General features: G+C 41.3%; 1 protein-coding gene across 3 annotated transcripts in view; it reads right to left on the reverse strand.

The window, feature by feature from the left end:
* Window positions 1–1,932: 1,932 nt before the first annotated feature.
* Window positions 1,933–21,904, reverse strand: part of slc38a9 (solute carrier family 38 member 9) — a 47,422-nt gene continuing 27,450 nt past the window's right edge. For 2 of the 3 annotated variants that reach the window (XM_033646910.2, XM_078161886.1), the window contains exons 9-15: window positions 19,076–19,285; window positions 18,480–18,587; window positions 14,343–14,449; window positions 13,954–14,067; window positions 8,288–8,436; window positions 7,657–7,746; window positions 4,638–5,668 (exon numbers count right to left, since the gene is read on the reverse strand). In XM_033646910.2, coding sequence (XP_033502801.1) covers window positions 5,503–5,668; window positions 7,657–7,746; window positions 8,288–8,436; window positions 13,954–14,067; window positions 14,343–14,449; window positions 18,480–18,587; window positions 19,076–19,285 — 944 coding nt within the window. In that variant the 3' untranslated portion in view covers window positions 4,638–5,502. Of the gene's footprint in view, window positions 2,075–4,637; window positions 5,669–7,656; window positions 7,747–8,287; window positions 8,437–13,953; window positions 14,068–14,342; window positions 14,450–18,479; window positions 18,588–19,075; window positions 19,286–21,904 lie in introns of those variants that run through there. The other variant, XM_033646912.2, reaches the window with a different exon arrangement.

The following is a 21,904-nucleotide window of genomic DNA, read 5'->3' on the forward strand; positions in this document are numbered from 1 at the left end:
AATGGTGAATGGGTGAAAGCAGGAGCCATGTAGAATCTTCATACTGACATATGTCACTCTCCAGGTTGAGACCTTTCCAATGATGTATTTGGTTTAGCTCTACGACAAAGTTTAGATTTTTTCATTTTTTGGACACAAGCCATGCCAGGTGTAGTTTCAGAGAGCACTTTGAAGGCCCCGTGTATAAAATGAGTTTTGTTTGTTTCTTTACTTGTTTTTATCTTTTTTACTGTAGATAGTTACTAAAATGAGTCATCCTCAGACAATACAATACTACTAAAAAGTAAAACCAATAATAAATAATGAAATAAGCAAAAATAATCTTAAAATCATATTGAAATGTTAAAATCTATTTACAGAGTGGAATGGTAGCCTAATAGATAACTTAGATAATATTTATTATTGTTTAGACACTTTATTATTGCTTAGATAGCCTACTATTTAGCCTATTATTGTATTTACTTTTAGCATGTTCTACTTTTGAGTAATTTCCGAGAAGTTATGATAAAAAAAATAAAAAATTACAGACTATAGGAGACTTGCTAAATACATTCTACAATAATAATTAGATTAACATTTGGTCTATAATATTGTTGGCTATATTACGCATTTTAATTAAAAAAAACGGAAGAATAAAAGAAATAAACACCGAAATAATTACTTTTTTTTATTGATACTCCTCTCTGACACACACACACACACACACACACACATTGAACACGCGATTGAATGAATGAATGAATGAATGAATGAATGAATGAATGAATGAATGAATGAATGAATGAACATTGGAAGTGGTTCAGCCGCAGTCCCGCCGGCTGGCGTGGTCACATTGAGATTACATTTGTTTTTTACTACTAACAAAATGTTTTATATTGACCGTATGAATGGTTTCGTTTTCAAATAAATATTTGGAAACGAAAATATGCTTTGGTGTACTTTTACAGAGTTTTGCAATATGTATATAGCCTACCTGTATCAAAATGTATAATTTTCAGCAGCGGTTTGTGTGACAGCTGCCACGGTCGGAGGTATAACCAGCGGGGCAGCCGTTCTGTGGCGCTGGCTTGGGGTCCACTCTCCCCTGGTGGAGCGGAGGGTTGGCCGGGTTGCCAGGGGCAGATGGCTCCATGTGATGGTGTTTCCTCTCTGGTTCTTCCGTGCTCAGCCTTATTTTTATCTTCTTATTTATTTATTACTGGCGTTTGGATTCAGTTCAGCACAATGCTCTTAAAGCCCTACGCTATCAAAAGCTGGCAAAATGCATTTATTTTATTTTATGGCCTTGACATTAACCTGTCATATTGTTGAGTTATCAAGGACACTTCTGCGTTTTTGTGTGTATACAGGAATGTTAAAGATATCATTGAGGAAAACGAGGTTGACGTGACGTGATTGAATCAGGGAATCCGTGTGTCCACCACGGGAGAGAACCCTAATTGACTTTACATTGGCATTGTTTTCGTGGTGGCAGCACGTAATTTCAACCCATTACGTGCTGCCACCACGGAATGCGGTGTTAATAGGTCGTGGTCATTTCACGTATTTCTGTGAGATCAGGTTGAAAGACACATGTCTGCTTCTGTATGTTTTCACTTAATGATGTACAATTTAACTGTGTAATAAGTTCAAGTAAAGCTAGTAAAAACAAGTCAAGACCTCAACAGGTTACCCATTTATGAAGATGCTTTTCATAGATGTCTTCAGTCACTGTGTTTATAAAGAAATGAGAACATGACAGCCATAATCATTTATATGAATTTATTGAACTGAAGGATGAAACAATATTGGTGACATGAAGTAGTCCAGCAAACACAGGTAAAAGTAGTCAGGTAAGCAGCAACAAAACAGCAAAAACAATGGAGAGTAGCAGCCATAACATGTGCAGCATACACAACCAGAACTAAATATAACAAACATTTGAATGACAGGTTTTCAGGAGGCACCTCCACTGTCCTTTCAATCTCCCAAAAGCCATTTCCACAACCAACCGTGCACTGCTTAATCTGTAGTTATAGGTGTGTTGTTCAGGGGTCAATCTGCCAGTGTCCGCAAAGTGCTTCATGAGCCAGCTCTGCATGGGGTAGGACAAAAATGTATAGGTAAATATGCATGTTGAGTGGAGAGTGATCAATACTAAAATCAATAGCTAAGCATCCTCTTTTGTCCAGCTGAAACTACAATAAGCCCTCAGTTGTCTAAATAAGTACACAACACATAATGTTACACATCTGCATTGTGAATTAGCTGTGCTCCCACGCCCCCTCCAGCAGCCTTGCAAGGGTAAAGAGCTGGTCCACTGTTCCACGGCCAGGACGGAATCCGCATTGCTCCTCCTGAATCTGAATCTGGTCGGAGCCTCCTTTCCAGCACCCTGGAGTAAACTTCACCTGGGAGGCTGAGCAGTGTGATACCGCAATAGTTGAAGCACACCCTCTGGTCCCCTTTTTTGAAGATGGGGACCACCACCCCGGTCTGCCACTCTGCAGGCACTGTACCTGACCTCCATGCGACACTGAACAGGCGTGTCAGCCAAGACAGCCCAACAGTGCCCAGAGCCTTCAGCACCTCAGGGCAGATCTCATCCACACCCAGCGCCTTGCCACTGGGGAGCTTTTTAACTACCTCGGCAACCTCCGCCAGGGATATGGGAGAGTTCCCCTGAGTCTTCAGGCTCTGCCTCGTTTTCAGTGGACGTGATAGCCAGGTTCAGGAGGTCCTCAAAGTGCTCCTTCCACTGCCCGACGATGTCCCCAGTTCGGGCCAGCAGTTCTCTCTCTCTGCTGAGCACAGCCTGAGACAAGCTCTGCTTTCCCTTCCTGAGTCGGTTAACGGTCTTCCAGAACTTCCTTGAGGCCAACCGAAAGTCCTTCTCCATAGCCTCCCCGAACTCCTCCCACACCCGGGTTTTTGCTTCAGCGACCGCCACAGCTGCAGCCCTTCTGGCCAAACGGTACCTGTCTGCTGCTTCAGGAGACCCCCTGGGCCAGCCAGACCCGAAAGGCCTCCTTCTTCAGCCTCCCTCACCACTGGTGTCCACCAGCGGGTTCTTCGGTTGCCGCCCCGACAGGCACCGACAACCTTCTGACCACAGCTCCTAGCAGCTGCCTCCACAATGGAGGCTTTGAACATGGCCCACTCAGACTCCACGTCCCCAACCTCCCCTGGGACGCACAAGAAATTCTCCTGGAGGTGGGAGTTGAAGACCCCATGGACAGGGTCCTCTGCCAGACGTTCCCAGTTCACCCTCTGCAACCCGCAGTCACATCGAGGCGACCCTCTCATTCTCCGGAGAGAACACCAACACAGCGGCGCTCAGCCGGGGACTTGTGAGTATCCCCACAGCCGCCCAGCGCCTCTCACCCTGAGCAGCTCCGGAAAAAGTGAGAGTCCAGCCCCTCTCCAGGAGTTTGGCTCCAGAACCAGTGCTGTGCGTGGAGGTGAGCCCAACTATATCTAGTCAGTACCGCTCCTCCTTCCCCACCAGAGAGATGACATTCCACGTACCAAAAGCCAGTCCATGATGCCAGGGATCGGCACGCCAGGGGCCCTACCTATGCCTACCACCTGGCACACAATGCACCCGACCCCGATTTCTGTCCCTACGGGTGGTGGGCCCACAGGGCAACGGCTCCATGTTGTTTCTTCATACTGAGCCCGACTGGGCACCATGGCCTAAGGCCCGCCTCTCCGGCTGGCGAGCTCTCCCCCCGGGTAAAGTCTTTATTTGATCATGTAATGAGATACTAGGATAGCCTATATGGGGCTAGTTCAGAAACATTTTGGCACTGGGGCCCATCATAATAACGTGCACTGGGGCCTGTCATAACCTTATGTCAGTTTTTTTTTTTTTTTTAGTATTATTGATATTGTTATATGGGGGATATTGGTCAGGGGCATGATCTAAGAGGTTTAGAACAGGTATGACAATACAAACAACATTTTATAAAGGCAACTGACTCACAGTCATGTAGACATCCCAGTTAGTTCGTAAATAGACTATCATTTTAGTTGTTTTTGTAAAGTCTAGCTTTTATTTTTATTTCAGTTAACAAATGTGTTTTTTCGCATCTAATTTAAGTTTAGTTTTAGTTTATTATAATTACGTCTGGTCATGAGCAACTTCAGCAGTAAATAAAATCGCACAACTTGTTTACCTCAAGCAGAGAGCTAGATATCAGAGACATGCTGATGGGAGTCCAGCTTCCATTCCAGCTCTGCTCCACTCATCTCTCGCCCTCTCTCTCTGGATTACTATCTCTCATGGATTACAATAATTACAACGCTCTAATTTACAGGGTATAATGTGCAATATTTGGACATTACATGTAATATCACGGACATAATCATGAACATCCAAAATTAAACATACACATTTACCTGTAGGCCTACTTCAGATTTGAAACGATACATACATATATGCAACCCACGAAGACTGATCCTTACTGTGAACCTGTTTCAATTTTTTTTGTTGTGTATATTTTGATTGTGCACCTTATTATTTAAATTTTATAACCTCACTCTATGTATATGCGACCTTTCCTACTTAATACTGCTACTGTTGCCTAACAAATTTCCCTCAGGATAAATAAAGTTCTAATGTTATCTTATTAAAAACAGAAAGAGGAAAACAATTCTTGTAGGCTGATATGGTTTATTTTCACACACATTTTCCCTTTGTCTATCTTATCATTAGTAAAAGACAGGGGCGCAGTATCTCAAAAATAGCATATCATGTAAACATGTCAAATATGTAAATCAACACTGCTCATAAAAATCAAAAGATTGTGCCAAAGGTTTCTTAACAAAAAAAAAAGTACATAAAATGGCTCTCCTCAAAACAGATACAACAGTTTACATAATCACAGAGTTAGTAAAATGATTCCATAGTGTCAGCACGACAATATATGATCATAAAATCCAGCTGTAAAGCTTCTCATGTAACAAATTTAAACCTGCAATAGCAAGTAGGTAAATAGCTCATACTCTAAATATTCTGGCCAGCTTGCTGCTGAAGTTATCAAGAGCCTGAACACTGCTCATAATGTGTCTGTATGACTTGGCTCGACAGGTCTGGGATCAGTCTAGGCAGAAATAATGAACAGTATTATGTAGAAAGTTGTAACGGAGATTTTATCATAGAAATACCACTGACTGGATTGCTTGTAGAAAATGAAAGACAATGCTGTAAAACCAAGACATTGGATTCTTGTTATTCCCCTGAAACATAAACCTTTACCAATCCCAACAGTAACTCTTCCTACAGAAGGTGAGAGATATTGAATTTTATATCAGTGAAAGAGACATTCAATCTGATTGTCTGGGGGCTTTTGTGGTTTATCTGGGCATTATTATTAAGTGGGATAATACACACTGTGTGGTTACATACAGACAATCTAATTTCAGAGATGCCCATCTGAAATCTTCATCACACTTTGATGATCATATCTTGATCACACCTTGCTATTGAACAGCTTAGAGTGTTTGTGTCTGACTGCTTCTCTACATGAAGAACTGAGCCAGCAGGTTGGCCCCGCCCAGCATGATCAGGAAACTGTGGAAGAGGGCTGACGGCCAGTGGAGCGCCCCCTGTCTCTTCATTGAGATCATGTGGACTAAAGCAGGAAAGACAAACACTAAAGCCAGGCCACATGTTGCCCCAGAAAACCTGCCCAGGGAGACAAAGTTAGCATCAGTACAAAGCACAGTTTAAAGTTTCACAACAGCTCAAGTAGTGGTTTTAACTGATGACTTAGAGTGCATCCTATGGGCAATCCTAAACTAGAATTATAGCCCTGGGGTTGCATGCCTCCACTCCAGTCAAGTTTTTCTCACAGTTTACATCGATGTCTGTGAAAACACGGATGCTTCACACACATCTTCCCTCCAACAGCACATTAGATTTATACAATCAGCACAGTTTCAAGATGGACACCCAAGATGACTGTCACCAATTCAGTGTCTGACCAAATGTCTTCCCTTCTGTTCCCGAGGTATGACGTTGACTAACATCCAAGTGTTTTATACAGAACATTAAGATGTCACAGTAAAGCTGGCCTTTTATCTTTTGGATATAAAATGTCAGCATTTCATTATTTTATCCTATTAGACATTTGTGTGAACTTTTGTCACAATTAGCATATAATTTTTTGAGTTACGACCAAAAACGTATTTCACTGCCCTTGACCTTCCATCATAGAATTCTGATCAGTTTATTCTCCAGTCCAAGTAGATGTTTGTGTCAAATTTGAAGAAATTCCCTCAAGTTGTTCTTGAGATATCCCGTTACAAGAATGAGATGGATGCAAGGTCACAATGACCTTGACCTTTGATCACTAAAATCTAATCAGTTAATTCTCGAGTCCAAGTAAACTTTTGTTCATAAGAATGGGATAGAAGGATGGATAGACAGACAGACAACCTGAAAGCATAACACTGGTGCAGAGGCATAAAGATAAACATTAAGGAACAGCTTGGATGCAGGGATTTTTTTAAATGCATTACAGAGCTATTCAGTTGTCAAGCATAGGCTATACATTAATCCCCGTTTCTACCGAGCAGTACAGTACAGTACAGTTCAGATTGGTGTGCTTTTTTTCTGTTTCTACTTCGAAAGTTGTGGATAGTACCAATGGAACCTCTACCGTTCCCACTTTCTGTCACCACTCTGTTGGTATACCTAGCACACAGATTTGGTACTAAAAGGTGAAGTTGTGAACAATGCAGTCAGTTGACTGGTCAATACCGAACGGTCACTCTGCTCAGGGACGACTTTTGGCTGGTTTTGAAGCTCATGTAACCACTGTTCACATTGTGGAGAGTTTTATTAGCAGACTGTAACTATAAAATTAAAAGTTGTTTTGCTGCCACTGTAGCTGTAGTCAGAGAAAAGAAACACTACATGGGGCCAACTGATGGCAACTTCTAATAGGGGATTTATTATTGTGCGTAGACCCTACCCACGTAGCCTACGCACGACGCCTATGCCGTTGTGAGCATTTTTACTTCTGTGGTGATGTGTCTGCAGTTACACCTCCAGTTACACCTGCTGTAAAGTTTAGTTGATTCAAAACACCCATTAAATATGGCTTAATAGAGACAATTTCAAACACAAGTACACAAATTGGCTTCACTATAACTCGCAGCATTCACAGACTAACACTTGTGTTAATCCAGACTCACAAACACAACATGAGAAAGACTAAATGCACATACACTATTTTTAAATATCCCATAGAGAGAGACTCTCACTGTAGCCTCTTTTATTTTGTTCTGAAAATGGACGATAAACAAGGCGCAGACTTCCATCTGTGTCACCAGTAATGGGGAAATACAGTGAGTGCTGGACGGAGCAGTCTAGGTGGTCTAGGCACCATGTCTGAGGGGTTACTTTTGGTTCCAAAGGTAAAATACCAAAAGTGTTTGGTGGAAACGGGGCTTTAAAATGATTTTAATAACTTTTAAGTACTTTAAGTGTGCACTGTGAAGCTGTTTTATCTAGGACAATTATTAGTATCAGTTTGGAACTTGGTATCGGCAGATTCTTAAGATTAAATGACTTGGATCAGAATCAGGGCCAATAAAACTTTATCGGGACATCCATGACTATTAGCTATCATACTGTATATGTCAATAAGAAAACACTTTGAAACATACCTTATGATGGATCCAATATTGGGATAAAACTTGGCCATCAGGACACCAGTTCCAACGATTAAGATGTTCAGTGCCAGAACGTGAAGGAAACTAAAGAAAGACAATGTGAAAACCATTGCTGAAAGATAGCAGACTTATTGCACAGGACACTGACATCTTTTTACAGAGTTCCTCTGTAATCACTGTAAACCTTACTCTGAATTCCAAGAGAGTGCAGGTTTATTAAAGCCAAATTAAACATATTTAACAGCTTTTTCTGTTATGTTTCTTTAATTTTTGTTAGTTCTATCCTGCTTATTTGACGTTAAATGCTTCACTAATTCACTATTCATTAAGCTTCACATAAAATGTATAGCTGCAGTTTTGTGTGGAAAATTACTCTCATCTAAATCTGTTAATATTTGGATGACCCAGCCATGCATTAGGATACGTGCATTAGAAAGAATACTGTACTACTGCCATTCAGTCTGAATTTTAGGCGGGTAATATTTTACAATACTTCAAGACTTTGTCAAAATTCAAAGACATTGTTGTAAAAAAAGACCAGTTACCCTTATCAGTCTGGTGTGCAGGTATGCTGCCACAGAAATGACAAGACAAGAATTTCAGTGATAATACCCTTCAGTGCTACCTGGGGTAATGGTTGCCAAAGATCTGGCCCATCACCTGGACCCGCACCAAGTATCCCAGCAGGGGGTAGACTGTGATCATCTGGAATAAGAGGAAAGTCCGAGCCACAAACACCATCACATCGCTGCTGGGGAAGTTATCTAAGAAGTTCTGTAGGAAAGAAGAAAGCAGTGAAGGGGTTGCAATGTGGGGTTGGTCTGACAATTCTGTTGGAAAACTACAGTCAGGGTAAATAATAATGTGACTTTATAGCCACATCTGTTAACATTTTCCTTTGTTAACAAGACTATATTATCAGAATTGTAGAATTAAGTTGCTGTGTACTTATTACCTCTTGTTCATGATCAAGCTTTTTAGAGCTTTAAAGTCAGTATCTAAATCCAAATGTGCATCCAAAGACACACAGGTAGAAAATTATGCTGACTGACTTTTCAAAGTTATGTTTTGAGAGGATACCTTAATCCTGAAATACAAGAAAAAAAGAAATCTGCCTCTCTGCCTCAAGCAGAAGTTAAATGGCGAAATAGTGGCACTACTGGATCCAGTAGTCCAAAGTCAAGGGAGTTCAAGTTTAATTCACAAAAACATAATGAAAACTACAATTACCACCCCAAGGTTGTATGCCTCTGTGCACCAGCCAAGTCTCTCTTACATTTCACATCCATGTCTGTGAAAACATGAATACTTCTCACACATCTTTCCCCCGACAGCACAGGAGATCTGTACAATCAGCACAATTTCAAGGTGGACACCCAAGGTAAGTGTCACCAATTCAGCATCTGGCCAAATGTCTCCCCTTCTGTTCCTGAGATATGACGCTGAGTAATGGCCAGAAAAGTGTTTTATGCAAAACATTATGATGTTACAGCAGTGTTCAACATAACATTTTTTCCACACTGGCCCCCCGGGCCAGTAGTTCAGAGTTTTACTGGCCCCTTGTATATTCTTACTGGCCCAAGTAAAAAAAGAGAGAGAGAGAGAGAGAGAGAGAGAGAGAGAGAGAGAGAGAGAGAAAGAGAAAATGAATATAAAACTTCATTTAATTTAACTTTATTTCATTTAACTCCATTATACCTCATCGTAGTGCGTGATGGTATATACAACAGTCCTCGCAGAAGCTGATGTATGAAGTCACAGCCTCTGTGTACTCATCCACTTCTTAGATGACCTCACAACAGGCTTACAGAGCTTTAACTTCTGCCTGTATGAGGGAATCAGGTGGACGGTGTTGTGGTCAGAGTGGCGTGATAGGCGTTGTTAACAGTTGTGTAACAGTGATCCAGGATATTCTTCTCTCTGGTCGGACATTTTATAAACTGTTATTTGGGGAGTTCATGGGCGAGGTTACCTTTGTTAAAGTCGCCAAGGACAATAACTAAGGAGTCCGCTCCACACACAGTAGCCTATCTGGTCGGCGAGCGTGCGCTGTAGCCTACCTCCTGCACGTTGGCCTGCAGTGGGATGTAAACACTGACCAGAATGAATGAAGCAATCTCACGGGGGGAGTAAAAAGGTTTGCAGTTGATGGAAAAAAAGATTCCAGATCAGGAGAGCAGTGCTGCTGGATCACTGTCACGTCATTACACCAGCCACTGTTAGTGTAAAAACAGATACCTCCACCTTTAGTTTTGCCGGAGAGTTCCGGACGCACGTTGGAGAGAAATATACCTGCATGGCAGCGGTGTGCGGTGTCCGCGTTGGCAGAGGCGCACAAGCGCACCAGCACGTTTCCCCCTCCTCCGGTGTTTGATTGCAGGAGCAAAGGTGAGAGCACCTTTGGCCAAAAAGCCCAATAAATCCACTGAAGGCTCGAGAAAAGCGGGATAAAAATCCGCTGGAGTTGTTCCCCTGACAAAAAAAGCCTTACAGCGTCACTGACCTGACCTGTCAGTCAACTTGCCCGACATACTTTTTGATTGGCCCCAGAGCATGTGAGCGGAGTGGGGAGCGGGACGATTTTGTGTTGAGTGAGGAGCAGCTATTTTTTTAAAAGGTGGAGCGGAGCCTTATCTCTCGCTCCAATTTTGCTCCGGTCACTCATGCCCCACCCAGAATGCATCTTTGCACCTGCACACACCCACACTATTTTCTTTCAAAACTATGGAGTTTACTGTGTACTTCAGAAAAGAAACTGAGAAGAGAAGCAGTGGTACCTTGGAGAACGGTCCCTAACTGCGGGGAGAGGCGAGAGGGCTTCGGAGGTCGGACGCTTAACCTGGTCCGTCTCCTTCACACTTTGACTATTTCCACCCTGCCAGCGGTACCGTGTAGAACGGTCCCTAACAGCGGGGAGAGGGCTTCCCCGGAGAATCTACCAAGCTCATGTTTTATTGGTGCCGTAGCCAGGGGTGGAACTAACGAATTACAAATACTCATGTTACTGTAATTAAGTAGATTTTTTGGGTACTTGTACTTTTATGAGTATTTTTTTCAAGTGTGTAATTTTACTCCTAGTTGAGTACAATTTACACCATGTAATCTACTTCGCTGCTTTTAAAATCATAAGTCGCTACTGAGTATGGCCACAATTTGAATTAATATTCAAACCTTTCATCTGCATCTTTGTAGCTAATAAGGCTGTCCGATCGTGACCGCACCAATTAATCTATGATGTAAGGAAAGGACAACTCCGCTGCAACAGGCACAGGTGTCTGGCAGTAACATACCTACACAGCGGAGTAGAGACTTATTTATGGACTGAAGATTTGGAGACAAAGAAGCCAAGAGTGAGTGTCCATGTGCTCCGCGCAAATCCCGTGAGCTCCGTGCCGCAACATAACGGCTTACCGGCGAGTCCGACTCCAGGTCCAGTAATTTCCTCTTTCGTTGGCGTCATGACTGCCCAGTAGTACCTGGACAACCGAGGCACACAGCTATGTGGTGTGTCAGAGGAGAAACGAGCTGTTCACATTTCTCTCTCTCTGTGTCAGTAACGGCCCACAAACCTCACCGCACTTTAGGGACTGTTCTTTACTTATGAAGGGACTGTCAGGGGAGGAGGGTGGCTGGTTGATTTTTATTTTTTTTATTATTTTATTTTGATGCCCCCTATGTTAATCACTTATTGATGCTGTTTTTGAAGTATGAATAAGTCAATAAGTAATTTATTCCATTGAAATATCATTGACGTATTATAGAAAAGTGATTCATCTTTTTATAAATGACAAAAGGCACATCTGCCTCATTTTTGCTGTGGTATCCTGATACTTCAGAACAGTGATACTTTCACTGGTATCGTAGCGTGGGTTCCAATTTTGGTACCGTGACAACACTAGATGTCATAACCATTCCATTCGGGGTCACGCAGTGAGGCGGCTCGGGTGCCACTTTTGGGAGTGGGGGAACACTGCTCTGTCAGAGCCCCAAAGTGTTCCCCTATTTCTAATTTTACAAATTAAGCACTGGTTATTAGTTTGGCTAAGATAAGTCTGCAAAGATATTGTCACTGCCATTGGTTTGCCTGATATTAAAATGAGACGGAGCTAGCTAACATGTGCGCATGCGTGCATGCATAATTGAGCTACAATTCTTAGAGATGTTTGGACAACCACCGTCATTATAATAAATTAAATCTGTAGTCATTTAATACTCACAGGCCTACATTCAGCAGGCCTATATTTTGTGCTAGAGTGACGCTATGTCATATCAAACATTAACCATGAAAATTAACCATGTCATGTTAGCTTGTCGGTAAGGGGGGTAAATAGTGCTCCAAATTTAGGCTAACGTTTAGCATGGAAAACAGGGCACAAGCAAGGGGTCCCTTGTTCTCTTACTTCAAGATACCTGAATGAAGATGTTTTCGTATGATAAGCGTTACCCCTTTACAGACACATCCACTTCACTCTAATCCCTTGCAGTTTTGTGCAAAACCCACGCGGTTATTTTGCGTGCGGTATTTATGTAATTTTGCCTATTCTATTTTATTATTCCTGCATATTGGGGTCCTTAAACAGTATTACAGTTGGATAATTTGGGGCTGACTGGAAAGCTGTGACTCTTGTGGAGTCAGTGAGCCCCTTGTATTCATGTGTGTGCCATGTGTTTACACTCTTGCCTCATAATAGGCATATCATTGCAGTAATTTCACTGTATAAGGTGAGCTGTTTTTGATATTTTATACAGGTGAATCGAATCGAATGCCTGCTATTGACGACGCAATAAAACATCCATCAATTAAAAGTTATTAATACTCTGAGTAGTTTTTGAGAAGAGTACTTTGTACTTTTACTTAAGTATTTTTTAAACACCAGTACTTTTACTTGTAATTGAGTACAATTTAAGCAATGTACCAGTACTTGTACTTGAGTAAAAATTTTCAGTACTCTTTCCACCTCTGGCCGCATTGTTCCGACCTCTCATTGTTCCGACCTCTCATTAGTCCAACGTCCCGTTGTTCCGATATATGATTATTACTGCATTTGTGTACCATAGAGGTTCAGCAACGCAACAAAAGTAGGCTACTGGTCGAGATACAAGTCATAGAGAAGAGAGAGTGAAACACCATAACCTCCTGTTATTAACTCTGGGGTCCGGGTTGTGCGGGGAGCTCTCCGCGGTGCTGAACGGCTCCTGGCGGGCGTATTTCTGCCTTGATGGTGCGCCGCGACCGGCTCTGGGTCAGCTGGGAAAGGCATGAGGCAAAGCAGGCTCACAGCTTATGTGTTTGCCACTTTCTTTTTCATTTTAACCCACACCATGATCTTTTCCTAACCCTAACCAAGTGGTTTTTGTGCCTAAACCTAACCAGACCTTAACCACAGGGCATCATGATGATTTCGGGACTTCGGAACAATGGGTTTAATATGGTCGGAACAATGGGATGTCGGACCAATGGGCTGTCGGAAAAATGGGCAGACCCCGTTTTATTTGTGAATAGAAGATTACAGGTTAGGGTAGTACGACGCAGTTTTTTTGAGCGGTGTGGTGAGCGAGTGGAGCGGGATAAAATTTATGATGGAGCGGAGCGAAGAATGTGCAGAACCAAGCGGAGCGGACGAGCGGCGCAAAGTGACAGGTCTGCGAGCGAGGAGCGGAAATTTTCACCCGCTCCGCTCCGCTCACATGCTCTGATTGGCCCCAGGCCATTGGGCCATGGGTTATGTCGAACCCTGTACAGTGAAGTTGACCTTTGGCCTTTTAGATATAAAATGTCACCATTTAATTATTTTATCCTATTAGACATTTGTGTGAAGCTTTGTCATAATTAGCATATGAATTCTTGAGTTATGGCCAAAAACGTATTTTGTGAGGTCATACTGAACATGACCTTTGACCACAAAATTCTAATCAGTGTATTCTTCAGTCTGAGTGGGCATCTGTGTCAAATAAAAAAAAAATCCCTTAAGATGTTCTTCAGACATCACATTCACAAGAATGACACAGAAAATGTCATAGTGACCTTGACCTTTGACCACCAAAATCTAATCAGTTCATTGTTGAGTCCAAGAGAACGTTTTTGCCAAATTTGAAGAAATTCCCTTAAAGCCTTCTTGAGGTATTGCATTCACAAGGATGGGAATGATGTACATGCTTACGTATGGACGGACAAACAACCTGAAAACATAATGCCTACAGCCATGGCCATTGTTGGCGCAGAGGCAAAAAAAACCCATCAAAATTAGACACTGGAGAAAAAAGAAAAGAAAACTGAAGTGTAAGTCTCACTGGTTCAAGGCAGTCTTTGGAGAGAGGAGGTGAGGGAAAGGCAGCAAAGATCAACACTCCCACATACAGGTAGGTCAGCCCTACTAGAAGGTAAGCCACAGACAGGTCCCGCACCTGAAAACACACAAACACGTCCACATTAGGTTCAGCAGCACTGTACTTACTATTTTCTGAAGTCAATAAATGTAGTTGATTTTTTATATTTGAAGACTATTTCCTTCCTGTTTGTAACATCAAAATCTACCAACTCATGTAATTCACAATAAAAAAAACTTGTGAGACTGAAGTGTGTTATCTACACAGAGTCAGCAGAGACCAGATTAGTGCAGTTTAATGAATATGTTTGCAGTGTGTGAAGTTGTGTAGGAGCGTGGGTGAATAAAGCTCACATTGTTCTCTTGGTGTCTGTTATTCTTCATTAATGTGATGATGCAGTTGTGAATGAAGAAGGCCAGAGTGAGGACACCAGTAAACTGAGGGAAGAGCAGTCTGAACTCTGAAAGAACCAAGGAGACAGAAATGATACATTTGCTGCTTTTTAGAACCAAAAAATACACTAGTGCTCCTAATGGTTGCAATGTTCATTACCTCCTACAATCAAAAGGGTTTAAGCTTTGTGTTCAAATTTCATAGCATTGTGATTTCATATTATGAGGTAAATTGCATGCAAAAGTTATTATTTTGGCCCTGGGGCGGTAAAAGAGGAAAGCTCAAGGAGAGGCCAAAATGGAAAAGGTTCATCCTGTGGGCAGGAAGAGTACATTTTAATGTCAATTATTATGACAGTCATTAAGGGAGGGAGAGGCAATTTTTTGGCAAGATGGTGGAGCTGGGGGAAAAGTAATAAAGATCTACATTTTAATATCAAACTGCATAAAAATCTGGGTCAGTAATAGTTGGCCTGTCTGTCTGTCTAGAAGAGTTGGGCATCAACCAAAGAACTGACAAAATCAACATCCTTATGCCAGCAGGCCAAAAACACGTCATCCAACAATTACATCAATGGATACAGTAATAAACTCATCAATGTCAATTCTGATCACAGCCAAATTCAATATCCTGATCGATAAATCGATCAGTCGACTGATCAATATTGATCTTGATAAATATAATAATATATAAACATTTTCAGATTAGAATTACTGCCTTGTTGTTGTATGCCTCCCCAAACCAGTCAAGTTGCAGTTACAGTTTACATCCATGTCAGACTAATATGTATATACTGTCCTCGCAATGAGTCCTCATACAGAGCTAGACAGTTAGCGAACAGTCATGTTCTCCAATAACCACAAGGCGTGACTTTTCTTGATAATTTAATGGAGACCAGTTACTGTAAAACTGCAACAAAAATACAAAATGCAAACACAAATCAGATTCTGAACACTTATCACACTGACATGACTATATCTGCAATAAAATATACCGAGTAGCAGAGCAAAGCACGTTAGCCAGTTAGCAACATTAGGCTACAGGTCATTTTAGCTGAATTTACAGCAAAACAAATGCACAGAAAACATATTGTGCATGTCATATCGATTAAATGTTAAACCACAATACTCACGGACAAATAGTGTCCAAGGCAACAGTGCTGAAGACAAAACTGCAGCAGGAGAAGCGGTCACCATATGCTCTTCACCATGTGCTCATTAACTCTGAGGGAAATTCCCTGCTCTATAGCTACTGCTATTGAGCAGCCAAAAGGGGGCACTGCAGTCCACAAACCCTATTTATATATTATATGCGCTCAAACAGAGGGCAGAACAATGTAGCCATCACAGTTACAAATTCTAAACCTGGATGCTTCACACACATTTTTCAATCCAGCAGCACAGAACATCCGTACAGTCAGCACAGTACTTTATCCCGCTTGCAGGTACTGCAGAAAAAAATGTATTCTGAAAAACTGGAAATCTGAAAAAATCCCCAGCACCCAAACTCTGGATCAATGAACTCATATAATATAGTACTCCTGATAGAATATTGTATTCTGTTAGTAAAAAAACAACAAAGAAGTTTGATTGTATCTGGGGACCTTTTTTGGATTTTTTTTTTTACCTCTGTTGGACTCTAACGGCTGACCTATCCACACTTCTTATATGGATGAGGTGACATCATTTTGTTGAGGTTCCACTATATTTATTTATCCCCTTTTTTCGTCTTCTGATAACATGCTGGGAATGTGATTATGGATAATGGATTCTGTAAGAAAAACGACTATATAGGTTGTTTGTATTTTTTATAGTTACGATGTTGAATAATGGCAGGGAAAGTGTTTTTTGCAGAACATTATGATGTCACAGTGAAGTTGACCTTTGACCTCTTGGAGTGAAAATGTCATCACTTCATTTTATCCTATAAGATGTAGATGTGTGAAAGTTTGTCATAACTACTGTATGAATTCTTAAGTTATGGCCAAAAACATGTTTTCTGAGGTCACAGTGACCCTGACCTTTGACTGCAAAATTCTTATCAATTCATTCTTGAGTCCAGGTGGACGTTTGTACCAAATTTGAATTCCCTCAAGGTGTTCTTGAAATATTGCATATTGCAGATATTGTGCATGGGATGGACAACCTAAAAACATAATGCCTTCAGTCACGGCTATCACTGGCATAGAGGCATAAAAAAAATCTAAAGTTGGCACAGCCATAAAGCAGTTCCGAAAAGACCAATACAGCATAGTATCACAATATTTTTGTGTGCCAATATTGTATCGTCACACAGTGCCAGGTTTTTCTTTATATTCTATAAATCATCAATATTACAAATCAAAATTAAACTTTAGTTAGCCAACTTGAGTAGTATAATCAGTAGCTTTTTCAGTCCACTAAATACATTTTGCTGGGGGAAAAAATGGCTGAAGTAATATGAACAGGTTGTAAATGGTCTTATTAGACGAAAACAGATGTTGACATTTTCCTTTGGTGACATTATTTACGGTTGAAAACAGGAAATAAATCACAAGGGATAACTATAATGAGCATATTGAAACACATTCAAAATTGCATTAGTATTGAATCCGACTCGCGGCCCTTTGCTGCATGTCAGTCCCCACTCTCTCTCTGTCTCCCCATTTCACTCTCTGTCCTGTCATTAAAGGCATAGACTCACAAGTCAGTCTTTAGATGCTTTGCTTACCTAAAGACTGATGACTTTCTCCCTGATTTTGTGTTTAGATGGGCGGATACAATTTCAGAGTTTAAAAAAACTCCCTACGTTGCAGAACCAATAGTAAATCTGCAGGGCGGTCCTTCGGTGGCTCGCTGAACTCTTGTGCTTGTAAACATAGTCCCACTAGAAACATGTGTAGCGGTACAAAATGGCTCAGCTGTGCTCGCAGAAAACGCCGTCAAAGTTAGTGGATGTTTGTCGCGTTTGCGGTGACACATTCTCGCCAACTACAAGAAACAAACATAATCTTTTACAAGGCCATGACTCATCCGTCCGGCCGGACTATAACGTTAGAGGGAATCGCCTTGTTGTTTACAAATACTTCCGGGTAGAAAACCAGCAGAGCTTTTAGCTATATATATATAGCCTGTATATCACATTTTTCACATCACTGTATCACCGTTTGGACTAATCCGATGTTTGTAAAGTCTATAAACACAATGATTGAACAAACATTACTATTTCTGTGTGCACGTTTAGCTGGGCTAACCGTTAGCTGTTAGCCCTGTTAGCCGTTAGCGGTGTCTGTAATAGGTAATAACTCATTAAACGGTCCGTGAAAAAAATATCTTTTCCAGCGGATATCTTAGTTACAACATGATTGAGCTAGCAAAGCAGTTTTGTGTTGCTATGTGTGGTATTTATTCAGTTTTAGGAAATCACGATGTCTAGAAAGCATCAGTGGCTGCAGCTGACAGGGACAGCTAACAGCAGCAGCAAAGCTAACATCAGCACGTCATCTGTTAAAAGCCTTCCGTTGTCGGATACATGACATGAAACTACTCCAGTTAGCTCAATAATGTTGTAACTAAGACATCCGCTGGAAAAAATATTTCCTTCACGGATGAGCACACGTTTGATAAAACGGAGTTAAATCTCTCGGCATCCATTTTCAAGCTTTCTGTGTGTTTGTTTCCTTGCGGACGAGAAAAGGAGGAGCGCACATTTCCGAGAAGGCGTGTCCTTTTCAAAAATGCAAGAGGCATTGCTTTGTTGCCGGCCGTTTTCGCCGGTGTGTTAAACACACTTTAGAAAGGAGTGTCCCCAGACTATCAGAAGGCGGAGATCTCTGATTGTCTGGTGGCGAGACTACTAAAGGCAAAAAGCCCACAAAAATAATCTTTAAAAAAAAAAAAAAAATTGCATTAGTATTGTATCATTACTTAAAGTATCATGATAATATCGAATTGTGGAGCCTCTGGTGATTCCCACCCCTATTAGTCAGTAACATTGTCTACAAGGGGCTTATACATCTAAAGTTGTTAAAGGGATAAATACTACAGTGTCACAGGAATGGCCCTGTATAATCTTAACTTCAAGCAATAACCAATATCTGCCTACTTGTGAGGGTTTACCTGGAACATAGAACTGGCTTGTGTCAAACCAGTGGAACTCCAGGTGGAAGCCGAGGCGGACAGCTTTAACAGTGACCAGCACAATCAGGTAGACCACCGAAATGGTGCCTGAACGAGATGGAACAAAACAACAAGAATGGATGACTGATGCAGCACACAGCATATTCAGAAAATCTAGGGGCCTATTCAGAAACTGTGTGGGTTGATGTTAGGTTTGACCTGATCATAGCTCTAGTATGCTGGCTGATTTGCTTGCTTACCTTATACACCTGCAGTCAGTTGTTAGGTTTCTTTAAAGAGGAATAAGTATGTTTCAATCAGAAATCCAACAAACTGCCGGCTACCTGGTTGCCAAAAAGCAATTATGGCAGCTTACCCTTTAGCTAGGATTCAAAGAAAATCAAAGATCTAAAGAGGAGCACCTGGTGTTCCCCAGGTCACTGCTGATGTTTTAAAACTCAGCTGTGAACTGTGCTGAGTTTAAAAACACCAACAGTGAATTAGAAAGAAAATTTGGTGGCACAAAGCCCAAGCTGTTTGACTTATGACATACACTGCTACCCACTGTTTATGTCATTGCTTTTGTTCTGTCTTACCCAAGAAGGTGAACCTTGCGAAGAAGGAGGCTGAACGGAAGCAGAGCAGCGGCAGCAGCAGAATGATGAGGTAGAGAGGGATGGTGTTGGTTTTACTCCACCAGTGTTCAAAAGAGCTGACATCAGATGTATCGTTTCCATTGGTACTAAGGTACAGCATGCAGACAGTGTAGTTCCCTTGAGGGTCAGTGTTTGGGTATGGACAGATGACTGTTGAACAAATCAGCAAAGCATTACCAGGACAGTCAATTTACTTACTAAAAAAGTTTTTTTTTTTTTACCCCTACGTGTGATTTAGGAAACAGCCTGTCATTTCTTCAAATATAACAAGTGTGTAGTCCAGAAATGTGGGTGCAACAAACATACACAAGTCTCCTTCACCTACATAAAATAAAATTAAAAAAAATCAGAATTTACTAAGTGAATCTTAAAAGATAGTAGTGATATCTTCACTGACACCAGAGAGGCACCAGAGAAAGAAATCAGAAATGCACCATCAGTGTTTAAATCAGTGTTTAAATCAAACGTCTGGACTTACTTGGGATTTTTTTTAGCATTAGCCACTGACAGCCAAGCTAATACTACACCCGCTCTGCCAAAAAATCAACCAACACTGAACACACTTAGCTTGACAAAACTACCATCCAACTCTGAGAGAGCTAAGAAAATAACACAGTCCATCACCTACTTCATGTGCAAAGAGCTGCGTCCATACAGCGTTGTTGAAAACTAGGGCTTTTGTTTGTTACATACTAAAAACACTGGAACCCAGGTATGTGACTCTGTCCTGATATTTTTCACCAACACAGCCAACCAAGCTCTACAGTGAAGCATAAAGTTGAGGAATCTTTAAGTACAGCAGGAAGGGTGGCATTAACTTGACCTGAACTTCAAGGTCAGTGGATTCATATGGGACTATAAGGGCACATTATCTCACAGAGGACTGGCGACTGCTGCCTCACGTTCTCCAAACAAGAGCAGTACACAAAAGTCACACCGGAGCAAACATTGCAGACCTCCTACAAATGCAGCACAAGAATGCGGGACTGTGGTGTGAAAAACTCAATTCATTAGCAGAACACAGTGCGCAAGTAAGCAAAATTACTGTCAGATTCATGAGACGTGAGCACCAGCTAATTTTGTTCTTACCACTGTACATATCTCAGTGATCAGAATCATTCTAAACTGACAGGCATGTACCCGCTATCTGCAATCAGCATACTGTCACGCCTCCATTCCTCTATATGGAAAATATGTTTGCCCAGAGCTGTGTCATGGAAAAGCAGTGAAGTTGTTTCTAAGTAGGGTTGGGCCAGGGGTGGGGGAAAAAATTTGATAGAACATAGTATTGCGATGTTTTTGTGTGGCAGTATCATATTGTCACACAGTGCCAAGTTTCAATTTTCTTATTATATAAAATATCAAAATTATAAATACAAATGACACTTAAGGTAGCCTTATAGACTGACTGAACACTTGGACAAAACAGATGTTGACAAAGTTTTCCTTTGGGGACATTATTTGCAATTGAAAACAGGCAATAAATCACAATATATTTTATCGCAATACTTAGCATATCGCAACACATTTAAAATCCCAATAATACTGTATCGTGACTAAAGTAATGTAATATCGTATCATGATTCCCACCCCTGGGTTGGGCCAGTGTAAAAATTTTCAAACCAGTTTGATATTAAACCACCGGACCGGACCGGTATGCCGAATTTTACCATGTGTCACAGCTCCCTGTGCACAGTGAATCCATTACATGTGCACTTCATGTAAACAAACCACATAAATATCAGCAGTTTGCTTGAGATCAGATGTAACCACTTAAAACATGAGTGAGTAGCCTACTTGCTATCTTCCTTTTATATTGTGATATTTACTAAAATTGACATACAACATAGCTAACAGAAAGTAGCATGGCTTGTTATAAACGATGTTCATTTAGCTCACCAGACCAGAAACTGTCAGCCCCCTGGCGATCTTTTTCCAGCGAGCCTCCACCTTATTTAAGTTTGTGCAGTGAAATAAGAAGTTATCAGGTGGATAATTCCTCATCTTAACTTCATTAATCAGTCGTTCCTCAGTCATTGTCGAGTAATATAAATATAAACATGGTGTCCAACAAAATTTAAGTAGCAGTAACAGCAGTACTGCCTCGCTTATTTTGGACACCCCTATGCTGGCTTCAAATCCAAAGTGCTGCCATGTTGGTGCAATTTTAATTTTCTTGCTACATCTCCTCTTGTCGCCTCAAAAAAAAAAAAAATAAAAAAATAAAAATAAAAAAAATAAATAAATAAAAAACTTTGTAAAGAAACACAGTGTCTGCGCTCTGCCCCACCCATCTCCTGAAACATGATCCCCTTCATGACCTCGGCTCACTGCCAGTCAGACACTGGTGACTTTTTTAGTCCATCTACAAACATAATATTATGTAAATCACATGATCATATTGCTGCTGTGGCTCAGAGATAGAGCAGGGCCCTATTTCAGAAAGCAGGATTAGTGAAAACTCTGAGTATGTTAAGCCTGAGATGAGGGAAACTCTGAGTCTTCCACTTCACAAAGCCAGTTCAGCGTAACCCTGAGCCAGTTACTATGGCAACATACTCTGTGAAGCAAACCAGCTCAGCAAGTGAGCATGTAGCAGGAGGGGGAAACATTGCATGTCCTTTTGTGAATAAAGTCATTGATGTTGAGGCACAAATTATTCAGGGGCTGCTGCATATGAAGATGGTGATTAGACCCCATATGGATGTCTTATCATTCCTGGAGGAGTGTCAATATGAAAGATACCATTTCACCTCACACTCTATCACT

The sequence above is a fragment of the Epinephelus lanceolatus genome, chromosome 19 (genome assembly GCF_041903045.1).
Source record: "Epinephelus lanceolatus isolate andai-2023 chromosome 19, ASM4190304v1, whole genome shotgun sequence".
NCBI lineage: Eukaryota > Metazoa > Chordata > Actinopteri > Perciformes > Serranidae > Epinephelus > Epinephelus lanceolatus.